Genomic DNA, 20,452 nt, shown 5'->3' with positions numbered 1-20,452 from the left:
CCCCCCACGCCCTAAGCACCAAGCCTGCAAGCCCTGCTCACACTGCTCCAGAAAGGTCCCAGAAGGCTCCTCACCTCACTCCCTCCACTGGCTTACCCAGGCCCAGCCCTGCTGCAGGAAGGGATTGGAGTCTCCCTCCACCAGTCTGTCCTCTACACAGCATGCAAAATGAACTTTATAAACTGTAACTCCAGTCCTGCCTCGTCCTTGCCTAAGCCCTTTCCCCAGAGCCTTATTGCCTTCTGGAAAACCTGGCACACGAATCTTTCTTAACTGGTGTCAGCTTGGCTTCTTAGCCTCACCTCCTGCTACTTCATCCCCTCTCCGTCTCCCCCTGCCACCTTGCTCATTCAGCCCCCATTCCTGTGCTCATACTAGTTCGTACGCCTACAATAGCCATTTCTACCTTTTCACTTGAAAAAGTTCTATAAAACAAATAAAAAACAATAGCAAAATAACATACCTCCACTGATTCAGAGCATCCAAGTTATAAATGCAAGAAATCTAACCATGTCAAGAAAGAATAAATGAATAAATAAAGAACAGAAAAAAATTTACTGGACTGTATCATTGAAAAGTTCAGTGGTAGAGGCAGCTTCAGGTGTGGCTGGAACCAGAGGTTCAAATGATACCATAAGGGGTTTTTCTCTCTTTCTGTCTACTTGTAACCTCTGCTCATCTTGTCACCTCCCCTCATCTTGTCTTTCTTTTGTCCATTGGCCTCATTCTCACACATACTTCTTTGTATCCAAGCAGTATGGTCATAAGTAGGCTCAACTTGTAGCCAGAGCCAAATTATTCATTAGCACAGTAGGCAGAATACCTTGGGCACACAATACTTTTAGGGGCCCGCAAAAATGTTCAAATTTCTTTTAAACTCAGAAATAAAAACGAACTTTTAGTAAAATGGTTTAATGTAATATGTGGTATTAATTTTTGTACAAATGCAATCATAAAGAATAACTCTCAGTTTTCTTACAGAGAAGAGGTAAAGGCACAGGTGCTCACTGCGGGCACACAAAAGTCACAGTATAGCCCCACTTCCCTCTCAAAAGGGAAGAGAAACCCTTCCTCCCAGTTTCCCTGTGATAAACCTCGGGGTAAACTCTGCTGGCCCCTGATTGGATCCTGTCCCACAACAAATTACTCTACATGAACGGATGGAGAACTTTGAATGGCCAGGCTTCTGTCTCAGGCCCACCCTGAAGGGGGCATATCAACCTCCTGCAAACATAGGAATGGGGTTTCCCGTAAGAAAAAGGATTCTGTGTCAAGAATGGTTGATAGTTACCAACACGTAACTATCTCACTGGAATGCTCCCCTCCTCGTGACAAATTCTCCTACACCTTCACTAACCCCCAGAGAATCAGTTACCTCCACCACCATAACTAACCGAATCACGGTGTTTCCTACACTGAGGTGTGAGCTCCTTGAAGACAGAGAGGAGTAGGCAGTAGAAATCTGGCCTATGGGAATGAGCAGAGAGTGTGTTTAGCTTTGCCTGGGCTGTGAGCAGACCTTCCGTCTGGTTCTTAAAGGCAGGAAGTCTTCCTGGAGGAAGGGGTGCTTTAGCTGGGTTGAGGAATGAGGAAGGACTCCAAGAGACAGAGGTAAAAGGTGCCAGGCTGGGAAGGAAGTAGGGTGCAGAGAAGAATGCAGCAGGAGATGAGCTGAAAAGAGAATGGGACAAGATCGTGGGGGGCCGTAAGTGACACAAATGAATTTGGGTCTTTATCCTGCAATCCAAGGCTCTCAATCTCAGTCCACAGAGGGGCTATAGAGAGCCTGAAATTGAGTATGAAATGTAGCATCTTGGGACCTTCTTCTCAGGGGAGGTCCATGGCTTTTATCAGATTTCCAAAAGGGGTCTCTGTCTATATGCTTGAGAATCACTAGTAATGGACAGGTGTGCAAGCACCTGGAGCGAGGCGTGCCACGAATGTGACCAGAACGGAGTGCTCTAGAACACAATCAGAACAGCTCTGGCCGCTGGTGCGGGGGAAGGGGGCTGCGGGAGGGAGAGCGCAGAGGCAGGGAGAGCTGTTAGGAATCCATTTGAGGCATCTATGTGGGAGGTGACGTGGACTTCAGATAAGGCAATATTGGTAAAAAAATAAAATAAATAAAAACAAGAGGAACAATGGGAATTCCAAGGTGTGACAGCAGTGACAGGAGCAGGGCCTTTCCGCGTGGGGGAGTTGATGGCGTGGAAGGGAAAGCTGCTCTAAGACTTCCAGTTCGTGATGATCTCATCACAGGGTGGTTAACAAATTATTTTCATTACTGTTTTTCATATTCTCCTTCCTGTTTAGAGAACGTCTTTTTTAACAGAAGTTATTCAATTTCAAATTTAAGAATGTTTTAAGGTCGAAGGTCTCTGATGTATATAAGTTTCCGCTTTCTGTCTTTTCTCGGAGTGCAATGCTACCTTTCTGTCTTGTTCTACCATAACCCCGTGGATCTGTTTGTTGGACCGATTTCTCTTGGTTTTTCATGCTCTGAGAACATCTTTTAAAGTACGCACAGGAATATCGAGGCCTTTTGCTTTTCTAAATCCCAACTTTGACACCCTCCACAGCTACCCGCTCCCTTCCCCAGGGCTCAGCAGCTCAGACCGGCTGCCTTTCGGCATCGAGGAGAATGGGGGCACGCCATTCACGACCAAAGCTTCGGGAAGGCACCACCACCACCACCACCACCAGCACCAACACCAGCATCACCCCAGCTATGGCCTCTCGCTGACCCTGGAGAACAAGGAGGGGCCTTTGCGGTCCCCAAACTCCAGCACTAAATCGCTTACAAGTGAGTGGAGCTCAGGAGCCCAGGGAGGGTAGGGCGAGGGAAGCTACAGGGCGTGGCAGGCATCCTTACGTTCTCGAGATGGACACGTCAAGTGCAGCATGGACCATTGGTAATGGTGGTGCTGGGGTCCCGGGTCTGGGCAGGAGCAGACAAGGGCCTTGAGCACTTAGGTAGGAACAACTTAGGGAGTATGATTTACTAGTAGACTGATTTCATTGCAAGGTAGCAATCCTCTCTCCACCTCCTCATTCCTTAGCAGACCCAGCACTGGCTCAGAGCAATGGACGATAGGAGGAGGGGAGTGAAATGGCCTGAGTCTCTGCTTTCCTACTTTCAGGAAAACCCACGCTATCCCCTTTCTGACATCCCTCTTCTGAGAGCAAGGTGACCTCAGGTAGACCCAGAGTGCAATGACGGGTCCCTGTGAGAGAGGTTTTGGAAATGCGGATGAAGCAATTAGAAACATCCTTAGCAATATGACAGTGATTTTCTATCTGTTAAAAATAAAACAAAGTAGGCTTGGATTTTGTATGTCTGTTATTTTTCTAAAAATTCACTTTTTTCTATTTCACCCTAGAGTTGTCTATGACAGCAGGGGAGGGGAGCAGGGCTGAGAAGAACTGAGGATTCTTGTTTTAAAAAGATTTTATTTATTTATTTTCAGAGAGGGAAGGGAGGGAGAAAGAGAGAGAAAGAGAAACATCAATGTGCGGTTGCTGGAGGTCATGGCCTGCAACCCAGGCATGTACCCTGACTGGGAATCGAACCTGCAACACTTTGGTTCGCAGCCCGCACTCAATCCACTGAGCTACACTAGCCAGGGCTAGAACTGATGATTCTTTATCATATGTGGTTTGAAAAGGCACTGAGGTGGAGGCAGGAGCCAAGAGGCTGTGATTCTTATCCTCACTATTGAGTCAGATGCCCTTCTTGGATCCTCAGTTTTCTCCTCTGGGAAGTGGGGTAGAGGGTGTCCAGATGGATGGCCAAGAAACCTTCCAGCACTGACATTTCATGAGCCTGTGAGCTGGTGAAAAGAAAGAGCCATGTGCCTTCTCCCTCTGACCACAGGAAACAATTCTGGGTTGGCTGAGCCAGAAACGGGACCTCATCGTCCCCTTGGTGTTGAAGAATCAGATCTCTGCCCCCTCATCACTAGCCACACTGCCCTTGCCCGAGGCTGTGGCTGATCTATTGGTAGCTGGGTAACTGCACCAGCCCCAAAAGGGCGCCTCCTCCAGCACAGTCTCCAAATCATAGCCGCCAGGGCAAGAGCTCTCACCAGGGAGCTCTGACCAGATGCCTTGACACCCTCTCACGGTTCTTTGCTGTCCCGGGAGAAAGCCCACACTTCTGAGCACGAACACACAGACCTTCACAGCCTGGCCCCTGCCAAGGTCTCCAGCTTTCCGTCCACTCCTCACTATGCTCCAGCCACAGGGAACTACTCCTCTCACCAAACACTGTGCTGTGTCCCAGCTCTGTTCTTTGCACCTGCTGTTTCCTCCACCTGAAACACATTTCTCCACCCCAGCAAACCCCTACACATCCTTCAGGAACCAGCTCAAAGGCTGACAGCAAAAGGGTCTCTAACACCCCTCCCCTATTCCTAGCTTTAGAGTACCTTCCCTCTTACTCCACAGCAATTGAATAAGCCTTTTATCGCTCTTATTTGGAGTGATCTGCACATGTGTCTGTCTCATTCATCTCTTCATCCCAGCTCCCCAGATCCCAATTGCAAACGATTCTTGGCACAAGCTTTGGTAGGTAATGAGTGTTGAATATTTAACGTCTTAATGGGTAAAGACTAGCTAGTGGGAGGAGGAGTGGTGGCGAACTAATCCAAAGCAGTACAGAAATGGAAATCAAAATGAATTTAACTTGGGAATTATACCTGAGTTTTCAAGGGCACATTCATATGCCTGTTAGCCTGAACACTAATCTTTCCAATTTGCATAGTGCTTTACCATTAACAAAGCAGTTGTACATGAAGGACCTCATTTTTTATTCACAACACTTCTGCAAGGTAAATAATTTTATTTTCAATTAAACATGGCTTAGAGGCTCAGAGAAGTAGAGTGATTCACCCGAGGCCACCCACCCAGCTCATTTAGGAGGGAGTCAGGCACATCCGCTAGTGTGTATGCAGGAGAGTCAGACTGCCAGGGGAGGAGGCAGGCGGAAGGTGTGCTGGCGGCCAGGCTCTGGCAAGCGTCTTTTACCACCTGTATCCATCCCTCTGTCCTCTCGACCTTTCCTTACTCATCATCCCCCTTGTCTCTTGCAGAACTGACTCCAGGCGCACCTGCCCTGTTCAGTGAGACGGCCACCCATCTGAAGAAGCTGGAACTGGACACTGTGAAGGCCGTTGGCCCCTGGCCTGCTCTGCACATCAACATAAATAAGGTGCTGAGGACCGGAGCTGGGCGATGAGCGTGGGCCTGGGCTCACTTCAGACCGCTGATTATTACCCTGGCCTGCCTCCTAACCCCGTGCCTTTGTCTTGGAGGGGTTTCTACTCAATCCTTCCTGACGTTTCTGCCCAGCGTGACTTAGTTCTGGAGGCTGGGAAGTCCAAGATCAAGGTGCTAGCTGATTTGGTTCCTTGGTGAGGGCTCCCTTCCTGGTTTGCAGAAGGCCCGCTTCTTGCTGTGTTCCCACTTTCTAGGACAAAGCGATCTTTCTCTCTTCCTCTTCTTACAAAGCCACTCATCCCATCATGAGGTCCCCATCTCATGACCTCATCTAAGTCTAATTGCTCTCCAGAGGCCTCTTCTCTATATATCATTTCCTTGGGGGTCAGGACTTCTACATAGGAATTTTCGTGGGGTGGGCCCAGTTCAGTCTGCAGCACTTCCTGTCTCTCTCTGACGGATGTTCGGTAGCTATTTGCTGATGGAAGGACAGGGAGGGTGGAAGGAGGGAGGGAGGAACAGGGCAGAAGCCAGGCTCTCTGTTGGCTAGATCTGTTCTCATCCAAACGGAGAGCCTTATAAATAAAGTCAAGTTTTATCTCAGAACTGTAGAACGTTGGTGCTGGATCTGGTCAGTCATTTAGTTCAACCTTCTCAACGGCAGACCAGAGAAAGGGAAATCACTTTCCCTGGTCACACAGCAGGGACTGAATCTGTGACGCCTGGCTGGTGCTCTTGTATTCTACCTCAGCCTTCCTTTTCTCCTCCAGGTGTCTCAGTTTCAGTGCTGGTGACATTTGAGGCTGATAATCCTTTGTTGTGGGGGGCTGTCCTGTATATTGTAGGATGTTTGCAGCATCCCTGACCTTGACCCACCAGATGCCAATACCACCCCTATCCACGTGTAGAAACTAAATTGTCTCCAGACAGTGCCAGATGACCCTGGAAAGGCAAAATCACCCCTGGTTGAGAGCCGCTGTTGTGAACATATTTTAACTTTTAAAGTCCCCAAAGGAACAGCCTTTTTCACTCCCTGGTCATTTCTTCTGCTCTAATGCTTAACCTTGCTCTTTTACAAGAGGGAATAGGAAGAATTTGGAGGATCTGGCCTCAGGAACTCCCCCTCCTTTCCTTGCTGGGGACCGTGGGAATGTCATACCTCCTACCCAGGCTGTTCCTCCACCCCAGCCAGCTCTCTGGTCCGCAGAAGACTTCCAGAGCTTCTCAGAAGACCCTCACTTTCTTGCACTCCTCTCCCCTGCCAAAAGTCCTTTCGATCCTTAATGGGACCCCAACTTCAAGGCCCCCCTCACCTGCTTTTCTTTCATACTACCCTCCCTGAGGGCCAGCTGGAAAGAATTCCCCCTGCGGAATGGCACTTACTCATTCCATCAACAAGTCTTTGCAGAGCAGGCCTGTCCCAGGCTCTGGGGAGTCCACCCAGCACACCACGTGCCCCCGCCCCAGACTTGTCTTTCTCCGTCTCTTGGCTTTCACCTTTTCTAATGCAATAAACACAATCAGTGTTTTAACAGAGGTTTGCCCAGAGTTTGACAGAATCCAAACACATTTGGTGAGGAGGTGTAGCATATAATACCCGAGAACTCAGAAGCTGTATGTAATTTGCCATCGCCGTTGAGTGTCAGTGGGATGGGGACAACAGTGGCTTGCGCTGGGTTGAGGCAAAGCTGGGACAGCTGTGAGTGATTAAGCATTTCCCCAGAGCATAAACTATAATGTCCCTCTCTTCTCTTCCACTTGAAGAAACGTATCAGTAAGCAAGTACTGGGCTAGAGTGATGTCAGATAACCTTGACCTTGGTCTTGCATAGATATATTACTGGCCCTGCAAAATATATTACTTCACACTGTAATTCTTTATCATTAATAAAACATTCCTTGGAACAGACTTCCTAACTTATCATGATACCACAATTGGGACCAATGTCTTCGAGAAACCCTTAAGGTTTTTTTCCAGCCTCACGGATCAAGAATCTACTGATTCTTTTAAATACCTATTCTTGATTGAATAATGAGAAGACATTTTCATTTCCCAGTTCCAAAGTCGTACCCAAAATTATCACAAGGATTTAAATCTCATCAGAGTTCACATGTAGAAACAATTTGTATCAACGATTTAAAAATGGACCTGATCATTTCTTGATCCCCACGCAATCCCCAAATAAGTGCACTATTTCCAGTGATAAGCCCGAGTGTCATTCATGAGTATGTTTTGAAATCTGTATTTCCATATTGAACAAGAAAGCATCTTTTCACAGTTCAAACTGAACGTGAAACACAAACTGTGGCCCTGCAGAAGAAAAAGCTCAGCATTCTCAGAGCCACCCTGCAGGCCGGAATTGGGGTCTCCTTGTCATCTAGACGGTTCTCTCCCCTGAAGATGCCTTCTGTGCAAACACGCTCATGTGATACTCATATTTTCCAAAACTTAGATTGCCCTCCACTCGCGTCAAATCAGGGAGAGCTGAACAGTAGGTCTCGCTTTGTCCAGATCAAACAGGAGCAAGCCAGCTTGACTTTTATGTCTAAAAAGCAGGTCAGAGTTACTAAATTCAAGGGAGAAATCAACTGAATTCTCAGTCTTTTCTTGATTTAGCAGCATTCGGTGTTTTAAAAGCAGGTCTTCGGTCATGGCTGTGAATATAACTGGATTCCCTTAGCAATGGTCAGAAACCTCGAACGGGCTTTGCGACTTATGTAATTCCTGCGTTCCAGCATATCATTCACCAAAGTAAATCTGCTCGTAAAATTAACTCCTCACACACTGGGGAAAACACCCATTCGGGTAGTAAACAATGAACTGAACAGGATTTAGAAAAATGCAGTATAGTATCCTAAACATGTACTGTAAACCTCATCTTTCAGAATAAATAAGTTCCTTATTTCCCTTTGGAGACTTCTCAATCTCCTAAGATAATGATTCCCGTCCAGTGAGTCAGTTTTCTTCACATCAGACTCAATGGCTTAAGATCGTTTGCATCCTCGTGTCTGATGTTCTTTCTCAGTTACGTGTTTTCTTTCCTCAGCAAAGAATCTAATGTGAAAGTGTCACTCACGTCTTACTTTCTCATTGGATCGTCATCATAGTCTCATGAAGATAGAAGCTGAGACTCGGCAAGGGTGAGGGGAGCCGGTGCAGCCGAGTGGTCAGGGCTCCCGCTTTGGACTCACCCAGCCTGGGGTGTGAATCTTGGCTTTTCTTTGAATTTCCTGTGTGACCTTGGGCAAGTGCCTTACTGTCTCTGTGCTCTGTTCTTCTCATCCATAAAATGGGGACAGTGATAGTATCTCCCTCTGAATGGAATGTGGTACACAGGAAATGCTTGGTCAGTTCCTTGCCCATAATACGCTGTCACAAATATGAGCTACTGGCATTATTTTTCTCTTTGTCATCATCATCATCTTGTTTTTCATCGTGCTAGTCAGGGAGAGAACTGAGATTCAAATACAGGTCTTCTGTCTCTGCTTATCTTCCTGTTACATGAAATTGCTGAGTTCTGCTTAGTCTACCAAATGCTCCTCTGTGCATTTGGAGGGCCCACTGAGACTCTATTCCACAGGTGGCAAACACAAGGCCCACGGGCCGAATCTGGCCCTCCACCTTGTTTTATTCAGCCCAGCATCTTGTTTCTACCTGGTGGCAGTGCTGAGCTCTCACTTAACTGTTAAGGAATAGCTGTATTTATACCGTCCTAAAATTACATTTGGCCCTTTCAAGGCAACTGCGAGGCTGATGTGGCCCCCGGTGAAAATGAGTTTGACACCCCTGCTGTATTCTATGCCCTCTTTTCTTTATTAAATGATGCCAACCAGCCAATTGCCTGATAATTCCCCCTAGGGCTTTCATAAGGCTCCTGTGATGGACAGCGGTGTGCTCCATAGGACTTTTGAATGAGTGAATGAGATCAATTTTGGAACCTGCAGAATTTGAGGGCCTTTTAATCATTTTTGTTCTTGCCCTGGCACATTGTGGCTAATATGCTGCATTTGGTCCTGATATCACTAAACTGACTTTTAGCAATCATACTGCCTTGTATCTTTCATATTAAATACATGTCTTCTAGCCCTGGCCAGGTGACTCAGTTGACTGGAGCATCGTTCCATGCACCAAAAGGCTGAGGGTTTGTCTCCACCCCCTCCCCACCCCGGTCAGGGCACATACCTAAGTTGCAGGTCCAGTCCCCGACCAGCACACATTTGGGGGCCACCAATTTATGTTTTTTTTTTCTCTCTCTCTCTCCCTCCTTTCTTCTCTCTCTAAAATCAATAAGCATGTCCTCAGGTAAGGATTTAAATAAATGCATAAATAAATAAGATAAATCTCTCTAATAAGTATATATCATTATCATCTGCATTGGCTGTTTACTGAGCTTGTGCTGTGTGCCCATGGAATAAACAATGGCCACAGTAGGCAGGTTAGCAATAAGACATGATTTCCCTGAGTGTGATATGAATGCCATCTGGGATGATTTCAGGTTATAGACACAGATGAGTATTTTTAATAGTGAGATAACTATCATAATGTATATTGTAATAAAAATAATAGCCACCAGCCTATGATTTCAGATGTTATTGCTTAGGGCACACTTATGATAGGTAGCTCCAGGGTAATCCACCTTAACTGGATCACATGGCAAAAATAGTAAACTATGGATGTCTGAGACACTCTACGATGAGGCAGCATAGATACAGATTTCTCACTGAGAATCACGTTTTTCATCAAGATTTACTGCAAATACACCAATGAGTATTTTGCACTCTTTCCCTTGACCCAACAAGTCACAGAACTGAACCTTTATAGGACCGAGGTAGCAGTTACGGCGGAAATAGCACTGCACTAGGGTATGGAAAACTCGAAGCTTGGGTCCTGCATCTGCCTTTGGCTGTAGCCACATGACTCTGAATGAGCCTCTTGTCTTTGAACCTTCACCCCATCTTCCGGCTCATGGACTCCCTGGTGCGTCCTCTCCCTACTTCACACAAGAATGAAGGGAGGTGCTTGTGAATCCTTTGCAAATAGTAGAAGCGCTGACACTAATATAAGGATTTCGTGAGAGACCTATCTATATGCTTAAGTCTGTGTTATTTGTGGTTATGATTAATAGGAAAGGGTAATATGTATGCTTTCCTTTTCCTTTGCTTCCAACCTATCGTCTTTTGGTTTGTCACAGGCTGAAGAAAAGAAAGTTTCTGAGAAGACTCTTCAGACCCCACTCTTGCCTTCCCCCGTGGCCGATCATGTGAAGTGTAACATTTTGAAAGCCCAGCTGGAGAACGCTTCCCGCGTGAGTGCCCAGGTGCGTGGAGCGCGGGCATCCCTTTGACTTCACCCAGCGGGATTTCCCCCAGGCCGTAGAGAAGAAAGAGGCACTCTAGGATGTCGGTCAGGGTCCAGACAGGAGATAGGAACCACACCTGTTATGTGGAGAGAGATTTTATTTTATTTTATTTTAAGATTTTATGTATTTATTTTTAGAGAGAGGAGAAAGGAGGGAGAAAGGGAGAGAGAGAAAAACACCAATGTGTGGTTGCCTCTCACATGGTCCCCACTCAGGGCCTGGCCTGCCACCCAGACATGTGCCCTGACTGGGAATCGAACTGGTGACCCTTTAGTTTGCAGCCTGAGCTCAGTCCACTGGGCTACACAGCCAGGACAAGAGAGATTTTAATAGAAAGAGTTATTACCTGGTGTGCAGTTTTTAATTGGGTAAGTGAAGGGGCCAGCTCTGTATGTGGCGGTGGCTATAAGGGCCGCAGAGGGCTGCGTCTCCCGCCGCCTCCCAGTGTGTGTGCAGCTGGCCCGGCTGGCTGAGTGGGTGTCCTTTCCTCCCCTACCATTCTGTGTGGGATTCACCAGAGGGAGGAGGACAGGCTTCTGTCAAAATCATATGTCACACTTCCTCCCAGGGTGTTACACTCATGTGAAAGGACCGATTCTGAAATCCTTTATAAACTGTAAGCGCTGTGTGAGAGCTGGTTATTATTCCTGATCTAATAGGTGAGGTGGGGGGTCAAATTGTGGGTTTGGCTTTTCCCACACCATCCTCTCCTCATTCAAGCATGAGCTGGCACAGAGCAGGTGCTCAGTGAAAGTATGAAGGCGAGCATTGATTGCTTTTGAATGATGAAGTATTAATCCCCGTGATGGGGAATGACTCAAGAAAACATTTTTTTTGTTAACTTACACGAACACCGGAGAATATTTGTTATTGACTGCGTGCTTGATAACTACCTCCTTTATCCACCTTCACATTTCTATAATCCTTTGAATGTAGGAGACTTGAGAACAGTTTTGCACGCCAAGATATTTAGTTTTGACAAACCTGCCTGTTTTCTTTCACAGGTTGGAAAGGAGGAATCAACGTTTGTAAATATCAATAAGAAATCCAGTCTTCAGGACGCTAACGTAAGGTCTGTTGCTTCTTGTTTGAATGGGGAAACTGTATTCTCTGTATCATCAACATGATCCTCAAAACATTATGCATGAGGGTTTTGGTGATACAAATCAGAGAAGAAGAAGAAAACTAGGAGAATGGGACCCTGGAGAGGTAGAAAAAGACTGGCTTCCACAATTTCCTGTAAGCTTCAAAAATGCTTTTTCTCAATTTTAGTATTGCTGTACTAACAAAGAAATCACTTACAGTTGCTTTTCAAGTGTATAGACCTGACCTTGTTATTTAGTCCTGCTTAAGTCCTTTAAAGACGCCCCTGTGCTCTCAGGGTGCAATCCAAACCCCTTAATACAGCATGGGGGGCCCTTTTGACCTGGTTTCTGCTTGCTCTCCCAGCTTGGTTCATTATTGTTCCCTTGGTCCATTGTTTCCCTTGGTCCTCCTCATGCTGAGCTCCTTAACCGTACTAGGACCACAAGTGTTCTCCCACGCTTCCTGACCCCCACCTCCTCAGAGGAAAACCTTTCTCTCCTGATCTCGTAGAAAGCAGAAACTCTTCCCTACTCAACCCAAGTATGTAACGACCTGTAGATCATGGCCGCCCCCCGACACCTGGGTGGTCTACTAACGCTGGCATGGCCTTCCTATGATAGTTTCCTAAAATGGGCCCAGGGATCACCGCATCAATCTCTTGTAACAGGCAGAGACTCTGAAACAAGCAAAGATTCTTGGGTCCCATTCCAGACCTTTCAGATCCTTTGGTTGGGGGGCAGCGGTGGGAATAGGAACTAGAGTTTCAATAAACACCCAGGTGGTCTAGGAATCTCTGCTGCGGGACATTATTATACTTGACACTAAAAATAAAAATTAATTCTTCTCTATGTCATCTTATAATGCCCAGTTATTCTCGGTATAAATTTTTCTTACTCCAAAGACACATACTCTGCTACTTCCTGGACTTTCCAAAACCTTAATTCACCTCTTCCCACCCTATCCTACTATCGCTTCACCTGTTTTCCAGTCTTGGTTAATAGCATTGTTACCTATTTGTTATCCAGGCCTGACACCTGGGAGTCTTTGCCTCTCTCCTACCCACCCCTCTCATCCAATTGGTCACCAAATTCTTCCAATTGGACTTTCATATTATCTCCCACATCCACCCTCTCCTCTTCATAACTCTGATTGCGACCTCGAGCCCTCACCGTTTCTCACCCTGGATAACTACGGCTGAAGTCTTCTCAGATTCCTCCAGCTGGCCTCCTTCACCAGCATCCTCTTGGGTTGCTATAAGGGCCTTTCTAAAATGCAAGTCTGACCTTGCCACTCCTTGGCCTGAAACCTTCAGTGACTGCCACTGCCTTCGGTGTAAACACCTCAGTCTGAGGTCCCTCAGGACCTGGCCCTTGCTCTCTCTCTTCTTAAGCCCCTGCCCTTCCCCGGAGACCTTACCCATCAGGAAGTTCAGGTCTCCACCCTGTCTCCTGCCTGGGAAGTCTTGCCTCCATCTGGTTGAGTACAGACTTCTCCATGAAGCTTTCCAGATGCTAGCCATTCCACGCAAGCCAAGTTATGGGCTCCCTTGGTAGACTCTGAATTCTGCCAGGACTTTGTTCAGTTGAGTCAGGGGTTCCAGCTTGAAGAAAACATGAACCCAGAATACTCTGACTCTTATTTACTCATTCATGTGTTTTTCATCAAACATTTACTGGGCATGGGGCACATACCTGCCACCCTATTAGGCCCTGAGGAGATGAATATGGACGCAGAAGCATTAGCTTGCCTGAGGTCCCTTGCTGAGGACCTCAACTTATTCTGATGTCCTTTGGTCTCGGGAGGTAATGTCCTGTTTTTGAGATGAAAGCAGTCATGACCACTTCAAAAATGTGTGAAAGCTTTTCCTTAAAATTACTGTGTTTAGTAGCGCCCATTGCTTATCTGGTACATCTTCTTGAGGAAATCTAAAAGTGCTATTTAACGTTTCCCAATTTCATATATGTATTGAATTAAAATGTTTAGCATACGTCTTAAAGATCTTCTGATCATGCATTTTTTCACATTAATATTCTATGGTTATATATATATAGATATATCTTTGGAACTGTGTTTAAAATAAGGTGGCTACAAGATTGCTTGGAAGCAAAAATTGGTTACCCACAAATATGTCTTTTCTCATTTTAGTAGTAAGGTGTGGTAAGGAACCAAACCCTGATATTGGGGATGGGTGTTTTTGGCAGGGAAATTTTATCTGATACATCTGATACCTCAATAACATTCAGTTCCTGCTTGCTGTATTTTCTTCCTTGTGACTTTTTTTTTTTGTTTTTAGATTTCCTATGACATTTTAAAAAAAATTATATTTAATTAGTAAATACAATTAGAGGAGAAAAAATGGGTACCTTGACTATCATTTTTATCAAGGTATAAATTAACTGAGAAAGCAGTCCCCCTACAGACAAAACAATGCCATAAATGGTTTTGTTGGGGTTGTTCTGTTTTGTTTTGTTTTACTTTATTTATTTATTTATTTATTTATTTATTTATTTATTTTAAAATGGCAGTTTACATACAACACGATATTAGTTTCAGGTATTCAGCCTAGTAATTTGACATTTACAGACCTTATGAAGTGATCACCATGCTAGGTCTAGTAACCATCCATCCCTGTGCAGAGTTATGATGCTATTATTGACCGCATTACCTATGGTGTACATCACATCCCCGTGACTTATTTTACAATCCCTGTCACCTTTTTCACGCATGCCCCCTAACCCCCTCTGCTCTGTCACCCACGCTGTTCTGTTTTTTTGTGTGTCTCTAGAAGTCCTATTCCTATACGTGTGGAAACGACCCAGCCAGCAGTGGAAAAGCCGGAAATCAAGCCTCCTCGAGTGAGGAAGTTAACGAGACAATACAGTTTGTGAGTTCTTACTGCAGGTTTTTCAATGATAGCGACAAAGGTGATGCTGCACGCTCAGTTATGAATGCTTGCGAGTGCTTCACGTCATTCCCAAAGAGCCGTCCCCAAAAGACAGTTTATTTCCAGTTTGGGTCACAACAAGACCAGACCTTTCTCCCTGAAAACACCACATAGTTGTCATCTATAGTCATCATGAAACACTGTGGACAAATTACTACAAAACTTTGTGGCTTAATGAAACAACTCACAGTTGTTATCTCACCGTGTCTGTGGGTTGGGAGTCCAGGCACGGTTTAGCTGGGCTGTCTGGGTCAAGATCTCTCACAAGGCTGCATTCAAGGTCTTGGCAAGGGCTGCAGCCTCCTCTGAAGACTCATGCATGTGGTTTGGGACAGGATTCAGTTCCTCGAGGACAGTTGGACTGAGGGCCTCAGTTCCTTGCTGGCTGGTGGCTGGAGGTTGCCCTCAGTTCCTAAGTGATGAGGGCCTCTCTAGCTTTCTCCATGAGAGAAAGCACACAGAAAAGCCAGAGAGAGTGCCAGCAAGGCCAAAGTCACAGTCTCCTGTCACCTAATCACAGAAATGGCATCCCATCATTATTCGTCAGAAGCATCTCATTAGGGCCAGCCCACTCTCAAGGGGAGGGACTTCCATAGGGATGGGAACACCAGGGGTTTGTATCATGGGGAGTCTTATCAGAAGCTGCCGTCTCGTCTAATCACTGAACAGTATGAAACCTGTGGGAGGAGCCAAAGTGGCCCAGAAACACCCAGGTCTGTCCAGTTCTGTTCAGCTGAAGAAAAGTTTCTAGGCTACCTACTGTTTGCACTAGGCTGTTCTAGATACCACGGGGAAAGAACAAAATGACTTTGACAATTCCCGTCCGAGGGCTTACAATTTCTTTGAAAGAAAGATAGATTGCAGATACTCATAATCCAAAGAAGATGGGTAAATGCTGTAGTGAGGGTGGCAGTGGTATTTGTAATAGTAGCAGTACTGATCACCATGGCATGTTTCACTTCTTGACCTTGGCCATGACATCATGTCTGGGTGCAGAATTGGTCAGTGAGCTGCAGGAGGATCTTTGGGTGCAGTGCAAAGCTTATGGGGCTCTGGTATGAGATGGAGCCCTGGCCAGTTTACGGCTGGAAGCTCTTGGGGAAATTAGTCCACAAACTTCTCTTTCTTCATCTGGAAAGTGGGTGAGGTGTTTTCTACCTCTGAGGAATTTTGTGAGGGTTGACCTGAGCTAATGTGGGCAAAGCCCCTAGCCAGTGACATGGCCATAGGATAAAGTAGTTCCATTTCCTTTCTTCTCAAGGACCTGCAAGCTTCTGAGAAAAGGTCAAGTTTAAGGGTTCCCAGCATGCAAAGTGTAGGACAGAGAGTGTGACTCCTGAGTCCAACTGTGAGGGGCTCTTAAGGGCAGACACACCCCACCTCATTAACTTCAGTAGAAACTTCTAGGCAGTATAAGCAGCTGTCTTTCCCAAGAAAGCCCAAATAAGTAAGATTCAAGGAATTCACAGTCCTAATGGTCTCTGAGGGACAAATTAAACCTTGAAAAATCTGCTCTCCCAAGGGTAAAGCTGGCAGGATTCGCCTTTCCTTTTCCATTTTGAACTTCAAAGTGTTACTTACTATCAGCCATTCAGGATATGCAACCATGTTGGAAACAATAGCTAATACTTGGCCTGGAAGGAAAGGAAATTGAACCAACTCACCAAATTGCATCCTTTAAGAAAACCCTTTGTAAAACCTAGTGTGTTCGGAAGATGACAAGCTGCTTTACTTTTCCAGAAATGTAGCTTTACTATTTATGTAAACACAGTGTAAACGTCTAAAACAATTCAAGCAAGACGGAAAAGTTCAAAGAGAGAAGTAACCAATTCCCTAGAATCACGCCATCAAATATAAGCCACGTTCCCATTTGATGACTTACTGTAGATAGTTTTCTATGCACATATATTTTTAAAATAGAAAGAAATCATTTTGAAGAAAGTAATAGTGCTACACATAAACTTTTACTGATTAAAGTGTTGTTTCATGAATTTAACATGAATTTACCTCAAAGCTGAGGTAAAGTTGAAAGACCTGATGAACTTTAGATATATGCTTCTTTGCCATAAGATCTAAGTTAAGACAAAAGGTTATTTTTTTCAAAAACAGGAATTTGGACTCTTTTTTCATTTTAGCCAGAATCAGTTGACTTTCTTCTGTGAGAGAGGACCTATTTTTTTAATGGCTTTTTATGTAAAACTAAATAATAACTATGGTTTTCAAGTTACAGTTTTTTTAATGAGGTAAAAAGAAAGTTTAGTCCCACCCTCTCACTTAACTAGCTGTGTGACCTTGGGTGAGTCATTTCACGATCAGCCGCTGAATACCATCCGCTTCTCTGAAAGTGGAAATCACAATACAGGGTGCTGTGGAAATCAAATGGGCTGTTAACGCAGCTGATCTGATGTCGTTCGTCCGCGTGAATCCCAGTTCATGACATCTTATTGATTTTTCCACTTAGCTGTTCACACCCTGCCTGTCCTCCTTTTTCGTAATAAAGTCCCAAGTCCTCCTCTTGAGGCCTCTCCAGTCACAGAATGACCTCAGACCCCCAGAGCCCCCTGCAGCCTGCCCCACCCACACTGCAGCTGTGGACCGTGGCCCCATGTCTCCATGAGGCCCAGCACTGCGGGGAGGCCACCACGAGGGGCCCCACACAGGCCACCCGGGTGCCCACTGGCCGCAGGTCTTTCATCCCCACTCTTTCGCTCAGCTGCAATTCTGAAGCACAACCCTCATGCCAGAGTGGCTCCGGAAGTGCCACATGGAAACCCTTAGGGGAAGCGTGTCAGGGCCCCCGAGATGACTGTCACATTTGACAATTCACTAGAGGACTCACGGAATCCAGAAAAGCTGTTCCCCTCTCAGTTAGGGTTTATCAGAGCGAAAGGATGTAGCCCAAAAAAGCAAAGGAAAACAGCACCCAGAGAGGAGTCTGGGAAGACTGGGCACAAGCTGCCCATTGTCCTCTCCTGGAGGGGCCCCATAGGCAGTGCTTAATCCTCCCAGCAACCACGTGTGACGACGTACATGGAAGCATTGCCAGCCGGAGCAGCTCAATCAAGACTCGGCATCCGGAGCTTTTACTGGGGGGTCAGTCATGCAGGCACGGAACACTCATGTGACCGACCTTAGCTACTCAGTCTCCGCCCGCCCCTAGAGATCAAACTGATACAGTGTGACCCAAAGCCCCAGGCGTTCATGCACAAACAGGCGGTCACCACAAATCGCGTTGCTAGCGTGGACTCTCTGGCACGGCTCAAACTCTCAGGGACACACAGATACTCTTATCAGGCAGCATAGTTCAAGGCCCCGAGGCCGCAGCCCGGAGCTGCTGTGACCAGTGCTTCATTTGGAATGCGCAGCGTTTGTTTTGTGCACCCAGGCCTGCTGAGCTAGCTGCTTACGGCTCAGGCAGCAGGCTGGCTGGCATCAGGGCCTGGAGGCTCGCGTGAGTTTCTATACATTTGAGAAAGTGCTGTGCATACTAAGAATGGGGCACCGATGCTGCTGCTCTGGTCCTGTGCCTGGGTGATCAAATCAGAAGGACGCACCCTTCGGGAGGTCAAACCTCCCTGACCAGTCCACGCCTTGGAGATGAGCCAGGGTGCCAGCTGAGACTTCCCTGACCTTCACGGGGACTTCCCCTCTCGTGTCCTTTTCTGCCTGCGTCATCTCATGTCATCAGGGAGATTCTAAGACCAGAGCTACTTGGCCCCCAAGCAGAGGGGAAGTAGCCTCCTCCCCTGTGACCAGTGTGTCACGCCAAAGGGACACTAGCCGTTAGGCCACAGAGGGGCTTTTACTCAGAGCAGTGGGTTCCGACAAGCCTGGCACATACCCTCCAACAGGAGGCTGCTTAAAATAATATCCCTTGGCTTGCTGATTCCTCATAAAGTTACACATAGACCTACCATAGGACCCAGCAGTCCCACTCCTACAGGGAATTTCAATCCAAAAGAATCAAAAGCAGCAGGGACTGGAACAGATACGTGTGCACCAACGTCCATAGCAACACTCTTCATAATAGCCAAAAGGTGGACACAACCCCAGGCCGCCAACAGGTCAGTGGATAGATAAACAAAGGGCCACCGCTCCGTGCAATGGAATCTTCCTCAGCCATGAAAAAGAGTGAACTGTGTCACGTGCTACAACATGGGTGGACCCTGAAAACGTTGTGGCACGTCCAATAAGCCACCTGCAGAAGGACATACATTGTATGATTTCCCTTCTCTGAGGCACCCAGAGTCGCCAACTTCGCCCGGACAGGAAGCAGAACAGGTGTCGCCAAGGGCTGTGGCGGGGAGCAATGGAGGGCTGCTGTTCAGTGGGTGCAGTTCCTGCTGGGGGTAACGACAAGTTTGGGGCCTAGACGTGGTGACGATCACACAACACTGTGACTGTATCTATGCCACCGAGTTGCACACTTACAGATGGATGAAATAATGTTATGTTATGTATACCCTTCCGTTAAAAATAAACTTCTTTCAATCCTTTGGCAAGTGACAGAAAATCCAGCCCAAATTTGCTTTGGCAAAAATGTCACTGGATTGGGTCCTGTAAGCGGGACTGCTGGTAGACCTCCATTTGGGGGTACCCCCCACACCCCGCCCTGACTGCCCTGCCCCCCCTCCGCCCACTCCCCACAGCCTGCTTATTATTGTAATGAGCAGAGCTGCATGTGCTTTTAGCAACCGCAGTGACGAAGACGACCTCCCTCCGGAGCTGGCCGAGGCAGTAGGCGTGCCCGTGACCACCACACCAACCACCACCACCACCATGACCGCCGCCACGCAAGTTTCAGCGCCGCTGGCGTCCCCCAGGGTCCACAAACTCAGCTCGCCTCAGGATTCAGAAGGCAAGAGCCAGCTGTCCCCAGGGGCCAAGGTATGGGGAAGAAAAGCCCTGAGGAGTTAGCTGCGCTTGCTGGGACTTGGGTAGAAATTAAGTGTGTGGCATCTGTGTGCATTTAAAAAAATTTTTTATTGTTGTGCAATTACAGTTGTGCCCATCATACTCTCCCTTGCCCTTCCCACCCCACCACACTGTCCACATTCAGTCCTCCCCCTCCTGCTGTTGTCTGTGTCCATGAACCCTCACCGTGTCCCTTGGCACCCCTTCCCCTTCTTCCCCTCATTGTCCCCCTCCCTTCTCCCCTCCGGTCACTGTCAGTTTGTTCTTCGTTTCCATGTCTCTGGTTCTGTTTTGCTCGCTTGTTTGTTTTGTTGATTAGGCTCCACTTACAGGTGAGATCACATGGTATTTGTCTTTCACCACCTGGCTTATTTCACTTAGCATAATGCTCTCCAGTTCCATCCACACTGCCGTGAGGGGAAGGAGCTTCTTTCTTTCTGCAGTGTAGTATTCCATTGTGTATTTAAATTTTGCATAGTCAACCCTTGTAGGAGACTTGAGCTTGTAAAACAGCATTAATGACCACCAAAGCACGTTTTTGCTGTAACTGTCCCTGGAAGATAGGCTAAGCGTTTGTGAGAGACAAGTAATGTAACATGAAACCATGCATACTGTACTTTAAGGGAAATCAGAGAGATTTTTGAGGGCAATTTTGATGACAGAATGTCATCACTGCACAGACTGATCGCCTGAAAGACAGAACGTGAGACGTGGGTCCCCTCCCATCGCGGGACACTGGGGGGAGGAGAATGCAGAAGCAGCCCCATCCCAGTCCTCACGCTGGAGAGCTTGTGTGCATAGTGTGACACTGGGAAACAGTATTCTGTTGGAATTTCAGGAAATTGCCAGCAATGTGAACGGGCTGTGACAAAGGCCTCACACAAAACACTTCTCTTGGTTTCCTCTGAGTGCTGCTTAGCTGTGCTCACTCT

The 20,452-nt window shown here is 46.7% G+C and overlaps 1 protein-coding gene across 1 annotated transcript in view; it reads left to right on the top strand.

Moving 5' to 3' along the window:
* EPB41L4B (erythrocyte membrane protein band 4.1 like 4B) overlaps positions 1–20,452 on the top strand; it is a 118,103-nt gene that overhangs the window by 78,383 nt on the left and 19,268 nt on the right. The window contains exons 16-21 of the mRNA XM_045840284.1: positions 2,580–2,803; positions 5,091–5,209; positions 10,409–10,534; positions 11,581–11,648; positions 14,448–14,546; positions 19,307–19,493. Of these exons, the coding sequence (XP_045696240.1) occupies positions 2,580–2,803; positions 5,091–5,209; positions 10,409–10,534; positions 11,581–11,648; positions 14,448–14,546; positions 19,307–19,493 (823 nt within the window). The remainder of the gene's footprint in view (positions 1–2,579; positions 2,804–5,090; positions 5,210–10,408; positions 10,535–11,580; positions 11,649–14,447; positions 14,547–19,306; positions 19,494–20,452) is intronic.

The sequence above is a fragment of the Phyllostomus hastatus genome, unplaced genomic scaffold (genome assembly GCF_019186645.2).
Source record: "Phyllostomus hastatus isolate PE091 unplaced genomic scaffold, TTU_PhHast_1.1 phas_contig_34, whole genome shotgun sequence".
Classification (NCBI taxonomy): domain Eukaryota; kingdom Metazoa; phylum Chordata; class Mammalia; order Chiroptera; family Phyllostomidae; genus Phyllostomus; species Phyllostomus hastatus.
This window is presented reverse-complemented; position numbering and strand designations above follow the sequence as displayed.